This window comes from Trichosurus vulpecula, chromosome 2, assembly GCF_011100635.1.
Source record: "Trichosurus vulpecula isolate mTriVul1 chromosome 2, mTriVul1.pri, whole genome shotgun sequence".
NCBI lineage: Eukaryota > Metazoa > Chordata > Mammalia > Diprotodontia > Phalangeridae > Trichosurus > Trichosurus vulpecula.
The window spans coordinates 38,258,237-38,265,805 of record NC_050574.1 but is presented as its reverse complement, the minus strand read 5'-3'; the positions used below and the strand labels follow the sequence as shown (position 1 = coordinate 38,265,805).

Genomic DNA, 7,569 nt, shown 5'->3' with positions numbered 1-7,569 from the left:
CCTCTGGGAAGCTAGTGGTTAGTTTTTGGCTCATTCCAAAAAGGCAGGGAGCAAAGCACCAAAGGCCTGGAGAGGCCAGCCAGCTTGGGCAGGACAAGGATAAGCCAGGAAGAAGGTGGCCCCGAGCCCTGGCCCTTCCTGAGATGGCAGGGGGCAGAGGGGGCAGCTCCATCATATACCATTCCCCCCGGACTCCCTGGGTGCCCCCTGCCTGACCCCTCCTCTCTGGAGGCTCCCCCTGTCCTCCCAGCAGGCCCCCTCCTCCTGGGGCCTGGGGCCTCAGTGTCAGTCTCCAGTGAGTCAGAACCGCCCCCCGCCCCCCCCAAAACTGTTCTCCCAAGCAATCCAGGCAGGGGCTTTTTCCAGTGCTGGACCCAGAGTCATTCGCCCCGACCCAGGCCCCCCAAAGTGGGCATCTGAGCCCATCTCTGATATGCTACATTTTGCCAAGAGTCCACAGGAAGGGGGGGTGGAAGGTCCTGCCCTGCAGAGCTCCTCCAGCTGCACCCCCCAACGCATGGTATCCTGCAAGGTGGGCACTGGAGGCTAGTTGGGCTCAATCTCGGGGATCCGGTTCCCTCGGTGTGGGGCCAGGAGCCCTGAAATAAGATTGTAGAGAAGCCTCCAGGGAGAGAGATGACGTCTTTGCTCCTCCTCTTGTCTCTGTGGGCAAAGAAGGGAGGGAGGAAGTGTTAGAACATGGCCCTGGGACTTCCAGTTTCTGGGAAGAGAAGGCACAGGACAGTAATGAGGTCACTGGGTCACCTGGAGAAGCCAGGTGCAAAGGTGCAGGCTGGAGAGAATTCCCGCCTGGGAGTCTGCAAACCTGCCTTTTGGGCCCACCTCCCTCCCTTCCCCTGGGGACTGGACTGGACTTGGTAATCCTGAGTCTTTACGATTCCATCAAGAGGAATGGAGGGTAGATTTTACATTTACATGGCATTTACTGTTCCTCCAAACAACCCTTGGAAGGTGATGGTATAACTGAAGCTCATCAAGGTCAAGTGACTTGTCTATGGCCATGCTGCCAGGAAATGCTGCAGCTGGGCTCCTAAGTTGGGCAGCCAGGGGGTGTGGTGGGTAGAGCGCCAGGCCTGGAGCCAGGAAGACCTGAGTGCAAATCCAGCCTGAGATACTTCCAAGCTGTATGACCCTGGGCAAGTCACTTAATCTGTCAGCCTTGGCTTTCCTTATCTGTAAAATGGGACCAACCTCACAGGGTTATTGTGAGATCTGATGAGATAACAATTGTAAAGTGCCTGGCACATAGTAGGTGCTTATTATTAATGTCACATCACAGGCCCCTAGAGGGAGCCTAGGCCTCCTAACAGTGAAGGTAAGGACTGCTTTAATAAGACTTCCACCCTGGAGAGAGGTCAGAAGCCTGTCCCCAGGTCCGGGCCTCATGCAGGGCACACGTTCTGTCTGCTCTGCTCCCCTCCCCACTCGGCCAAGTCCCTCCCAAGTCTTAACTCTCAGTGCCCCAAGGCCCCTCCCTGTGATGCCGGGCAGAGATGCCCAGCAGTGGGGAGGGTGCTGGGCTTCCCCAGCCCCTCCCCTCTGGCTCAGCCAGGGGAAGGCTGGCTTGTTTGTTCTGGGCAGGCGCTGAGCCAGCATCAGCAGGCGGGAAGTGAGGGCTGGTAGAGGAGGAGGAGGAGGAGGAGGAGGAGGAGGAGGAGGAGGAGGAGGAGGGAGCTGGGGAGAGGGAGGCAGGCATTTGCCAATGCTGACTCACTCGCTATAAATAGCCCAAGATATATGAGCCGCCGGGAGCTGCCGGCCCCTTCAGTCCCAGCCGAAGCTGGCCACGGGAGGAAGTCGGGGAGAGCTCGCCCTCCCCTCCCCCACTGCCCAGGGGTATCTTCCCTGCTTGGCCCAAAGAGCCAGCATCTGGTCCCAGGCCGAAGCCCGGGGCACTGGGCCAAATCCCAGTGGTCTGGGAACCACCCCCCCTCCACCCCCCCCACTCCATAATCCTGGGAGGGTAGATTAGGGGATCTCGGTCAGTGTCTCTACCCTCCCTCCCTTCTTCTGCCCCTCCCTCCTGTCCTGAGTTCAACCCCGGGGAGGGGGGTGGGAAGCAGCTGCTGCACATCTGGCAACAGTGCAGCTGGGCACGGAAGACTTTCTACAGCCCCGCCCCCCAGAAGTCACCCTTGGCCTTTCCCCAGGTGTGTGTGTGTGCGCTCACCTGTGCAATCTGGGAAGGCTTCCTAGCATGGAGCCAGGGCTCGGCTGGGGTCCAGCAGAGACACCCCTCACGCTCCTCCCTGCTTTGGTGTGACCCGTCTTTTAACATACTTCAATGCCCCTTCCAGAAAGGGTGCCCCACCTGCTGTCTGACCCCTGCCCCCAAGGCTGCCTGGGACTCACCCGCTGCTCATACAGAGCATTGAGGTCATCAGCCATCCTCCGGAGCTGGGCCCCAATCTCCCGGTCTTGCTGCTCTCCTTGGTCCCCATGGTCTGGGCCTAACACCCCTGGGGGGCCACCAGACATCGGGGACGCTCCCTGGGGCTCTGAGACTTCCTGTCCTCCCTCCTCCTGGTCCTGTGCAGAACTTTCACCCAAGGAGGGCTGGGAGCCTTCAGAAGGCAAATACAAGACAAGCAGGCAGTCAGGGCCTGTCCTCTTGCACCACAAGATCACCACTCCGCAGAGCAATCCAAGCATTTAAATGTAAAGGCCCACTGGAGTCCGGGCAGGGGCCCACACTCCCATGTGGCAGGGGCAGCTTCTCTATTTCTCTCATCTCAGACTGTCTCCCCCACTCCATCCCCATCCCCATCCACTTTTACGTTTTCTCCAAGATATAAGGCTGAGCAAACTCATTTATTCAACAAGTATCAGGGGCCAGGGATGAGAGCCCACAGAACTCCTAGGTGACCTTGGGGGCAAATCACCCCCCTTCCCTGCATCTAGAGAAGAGATCAGATGCTTAGAGACAGAAGGGACCCCAGAGGGAAGAAGGGGAAGAGGGGGTGAGGCGAGATTCAAGGGCTCTTAACTTGACAGCTGGGAACTTTTTTTTTTTTTTGGAGAACTGTATTTCAATATAATCAGTTTCCTCTGAAAATCTATGTACTTTGTTTTATACATTTAAAGACATTTTGAGGAAATCTATAGCAGGAAAAAAAAGGCTTAAGAACCCCTGAGCTAGACGGTCTCTAGGGTCTCTCCCAGCTCTGAATTCTCCGATCACAGACTACTAGTTCTAGAGTCCGAAGAGCCTAGACCGGGGAGACAGGAAAACAGAAGAGAACTGCCTGGCCAAGCTCAGCCAAGGGATGGGAGGATACGCAGCCCCTTCGGGCTGGGACGGTCTGAGACTTTCTGGAGGCAGCGCATGTACAGGGCCGTGTGTGTGCGCTAACCCCAATCGCCAGGCCAGACAGAAGCCCACTGCCCACCCATCCACAATGCAGTGCCCCCACCCCGCCCCAGCCACTATGCAGAAGGGGGAGGAGACAGTATACAACAACAATTCTCCCTCCGCTGAGCAGAGGACTGGGAAGCGGGCAACACAGGGTTAACTTCTCTGCAGGCAGGGGACCTTTAACCCTTTCGGGCTAGCTCCCCACCACCCCCCTTCCCTTCCCCCAGGGGAATTTCCAAACCTGAAGGACCTCCCTCCCAGTTCTACCAGGAAGGGGGAGGGGCACCGGCCGAGAAAAGAGAGTCAGCCTGCTCCAGTCCTGCCAGACCGGGGGAGAGGGCTACAAGTCAGACTCCAAGAAGGACCGGGTGCCCTTCGGGGTCCTGGACCACGCCCTTTCCAAGGACCTGGACTCCTCCCCTTTCCATGTGTGCCCCTCCCCCCAGCTGCCTCAGTGTCTCTGTCACTCACACCTGTCTCCGTAGCTTTGCTCCTCCCCCCAGCGCCCCCTCCCCTCATTTCCCTTCCCATCCCCCCACCCTGTGGACTCCCTCTCCTCTGCCCCAAGATAACTCTGGGCCAACCTTGGGGATGAGGGTTTCCCATTGGAAGAGGTGAGTCCCCAAGTTCCCTTGCCTGTTCTCTTCCCTCACGCCTGGAACCCCCCTTCCCCCCCGCCCAAGAAGAGGATGCAGGAACCAAAATAGGGAGACGAAGACTCCAGACAGAAAGTGGAAGAGATAGAGCCACCTTTCCCTCTCCACCCCGCACTCCCCCCCCCCCGCCCCCAGGCAGATGAGAAAGTGTGGAGACAGCCCTCTAGGCACTCACCGCTCTGGCCCTGGCTGCCGGGGGCCGGGCTCCTGGCCACCCGGGCCCAGCGGGGGCCCCCATAGGAACGGGGCTGTCGAGTGCAGAAGTAGGCGAGGGGCAGGAGAGAAGGGGGTGCCAACGCGGGGCCAGGGGCTGGGCACATGGAGTCACCAGAAGGGTTCAGCCCAGCCTCGCAGAGGCTGCAGGAGACTGCGGAGGGCATGAGCCGCCCCAGGGGAAAGGTTCTGGGGCCCTCCCGGGGCAGACCCTCTACTGGCTCTGGGGAGCTGCCGTCCTGCTGTGCTCTGGCCATGCCACACCGGGGAGCCTGTGGAGACAGGTGGGCGGAGCGGGTCAGAGCGGGCTCCGCCGCTGTCCTCTCCAGCCCCATTCCCAACTCCCTGCCCCGGGACGGAGACTCGAGCCCCAGCACACATGTCAGTTTCCTGCAGATGAAATACACACCCCTGGCCCCGCTCGCAAAGCAGCGACCTGGCGTTCGCGGAGCCGCCTCCCCACGCCAGCCTCTCCCCCAGCGCCCCCGGCCCCCCAGCCCCGGCGGCTGACACCTCCCCGGAGCACCTCCCCAGCGGCCACCACACACTCACAGCAAGCTCGGTGACAGCGGCACACTCACGAAACTGCACAAGCAATCACAGAGACAAGCTGCACACACTCACCAATGCAGAGGCAGAGAATGATACCCTAAAAAAACAACACACCCAGTCGCACGCGCCACCCACAGCCATGCTCCCAGCGCACACCAACAACTGCCGCGGACACTGAGGGCACGGACCGCGGCGGCAGCTGCGGGACAGAGGCGCTCCCCACTCCCCCCAGCCCCAGCTCCAAGGGAGCCCGAGCTCACTCCGGACCCAAGCGCATGCATGCCCCCAGCTCGGACCGCAGCCAGGACCGGCCCCCGGCCCCCCCGGCCCCCCGGGAAGGGGGGCGGGGGGAGGGGCAGGCACACTCCGGCCGCCAGGGGGCGCCGCGGGGCCGCACACCCATTGTTTGTAAACAAACCCGCAGCCCGCGCGGCCGCGGCAGCAACAGCAACAGCAGCAGCGGCACCTGCGGCAGCCCTCGCCCCCCGGGGTGGGGTGGGGGCGGCCCCTGCACTCTCCTGCCTCCTCCTCCGAGGAGCACCCCCTCTTTCCAGGACTTACCCCCCCCCCCCACCCCGCCACTATCTCGCAAGCTCCCTCACTCACCCCGGGGGCATGAACGCGCCGTCGGGGTCGGGGGAGGGCTGATGCTGGCGGGGCTGTCAGGCGGGGGCCGGGCCGGGCCGGGGGCGCCTGGCACCGCGCTGCTTGCTCTCCACCGCCGCCTCTGATGCTGCTGCTGCCGCTGCCGCCGCCGCCGCCTCCGCCGCCGCTCGCCGCTGCTCCCGCTCCCGCTCCTGCTGTGGCTCCCGCGGGCCGCACGCATGTGTCTCGCGCCGCCGGCTCCCAGGCTGGTTCTGCCGCGGCCGCCGCCGCCGCCTCGCGCTGCAGCCGCGCGCCCCGGCTCCCGCGTGACGTCACCGACCGCCCCGCCCCGCCCCGCCCCCCAGCTCCCGCCCTCCTGCGGCCGTCTGCGCCCAGGCAAGTCGAGACTTGCCAGCGCTGAGCTGCAGGCGCGGTTCGGGCTGCTGGGGCTGCGGCGCCTGCTGCGGCTCCCACCGCCCCGCCCCGCCGCGCCCCACCTCCGGGCTGGGAGAGGGGCTTCCCCGAGCGGGGGGCGGGGCCGGCCACGCGACTCCCGCTGGCGGGCACCCGCAGACACACGCGGACCCCTCTGCGGCCCCGCGAACACGCGCGGCCCCACGCATGCACACCCAGAAACACGGACACGCTCACAAACACGGAGAGTGGGGACTGCGGGGAGGGGACGCAGTTATTACCCCCTAGTCTCTCATTCTTCATCCTGGACATTTCTGTCGGGCTTTACGCCTTTGCCAGGAGTGACCTTGTGGGCACCGGGCGCAGAGAGGGTGCCCTGCCCCTCGTCAGTCCCACGCCCTGGCCGCGGGTCCGAGTCCGAGCCTCCCCGGTCCAAACCCTGCGGCCAGGGCGCTCCTTCTCTCTGTCTCTGCCTCTGTCTGGCTCTGTGTCTCTCTCTGTCTCTCTGTCTCTGGCTCCCTGTCTCTTTCTGTCTCTGTCTCTGTTTCCGTCTCTGTCTCTCTGTCTCTCTCTGTCTCTTTCTGTCTCTGTCTCTGGCTCCCTGTCTCTCTTCCTTCTGTCTCTGTCTCTCTGTCTCTCTCTGTCTTTCTGTCTCTGTTTCTTTCTGTCTCTGTCTGTCTCTGGCTCCCTGTCTCTTTCTGTTTCTGTCTCTCTGTCTCTCTCTGTCTTTCTGTCTCTGTCTCTGGCTCCCTGTCTCTCTGTCTCTGTTTCTGTCTGTCTCTCTTTCTGTCTCTGTCTCCACGTCTCTCTACCACCTGTGTCCCTCTCCTCCCCGCCTTGATTCCCCCCTCTTCTCCCTCCCCCTCCCCTGTATTCTCCCCTCCCGTGTTCTCAGTCTTCACATTGTCTCTCTTCCCCAACTCTACCCTCCTCCCTCCTTCGTCCCTTCCCCGTCCTCTTCGTAGCCTCCATCCCTCCCCTTCAGCCTTCCCTTGCCTCTTCCTCCTCCTCCGCCTCCTGCATCCTCCCCGTATCCCCCACCTCCCATCACCCTCTGCCCTCATCTCTCCCCTTGGACCGCCCGCCCCACGTCGCTCTCCTTCATGGAGTCCTGACTTCCTCCTAGTTTGCTCCCGAACTCGGCGTTGCATCTCCTGCCTCCGCACCTACACAGTCGTGTCCCGGTCCTGGAGCTCAGCCCCTCATCACTGTCGCCTCTCAGGAGGCTGCAGTCTGGTGCCCGCCACCGTCTCCAGGAGGCCTCCTCCATCTCCGTGTTCCGGCTCCCCGAGTAACCTTGTATTGCTTTATTTGGGCCACCTTGTATCTCTCCGGTGCTGCCGGCTGTTCTCACACTTTTGGTCTCCTTACACTCTCAAAACTATCGAGGCCGATCCCCAGAAGAGCTTTTGCCCCTGTGGGTTATATCTACCAATTTTGTTATATTTAATATAAAACTTGCTTTTGACTTCACAGACCCCCCTGCAAGGTCTCAGGGACCACACTTTAAGACTCTATTTTTTTTTTTTTTTGGCTAGGCACATAGTAGGTATTTAATAAATGATTAATTTAGTTAGAATAGACATCATGGAGGCCAAGGGCCTCATTTTTTAGATGACAGAGCTGGTGAGATTAAGAGCCAGAAGGTTTTCCCCATGGACTTGCAGGAGCAGGCTCAGGTCATCGGCATTTAGGTTTTGAGCTAGGAGGGATCTCAGAGGCCAGGAATCCATCCCTTTTGTTTGTATAGATCAGAAAACAGGCCCAGGGGAT

General features: G+C 61.2%; 1 protein-coding gene across 3 annotated transcripts; it reads right to left on the bottom strand.

Annotated features, from left to right (window-relative positions):
• Positions 1-290: 290 nt before the first annotated feature.
• On the bottom strand, positions 291-5,459 carry BBC3 (BCL2 binding component 3). Of its 3 annotated transcripts, none has more exons than XM_036746886.1 (4): positions 5,404-5,459; positions 4,208-4,517; positions 2,374-2,585; positions 291-663 (listed from the first exon to the last, which is right to left on the bottom strand). In XM_036746886.1, the coding sequence occupies exons 2-4, from the start codon at positions 4,500-4,502 to the stop codon at positions 547-549; spliced, it is 624 nt and encodes a 207-aa protein (XP_036602781.1). In that variant the 5' UTR covers positions 4,503-4,517; positions 5,404-5,459; the 3' UTR covers positions 291-546. The 3 variants fall into 3 exon arrangements, with proteins under 3 accessions (XP_036602781.1, XP_036602780.1, XP_036602782.1); XM_036746885.1 differs by lacking the exon at positions 5,404-5,459 and adding an exon at positions 4,870-4,954; XM_036746887.1 differs by lacking the exon at positions 5,404-5,459 and adding an exon at positions 4,798-4,888.
• Between the last annotated feature and the right edge of the window lie 2,110 nt (positions 5,460-7,569).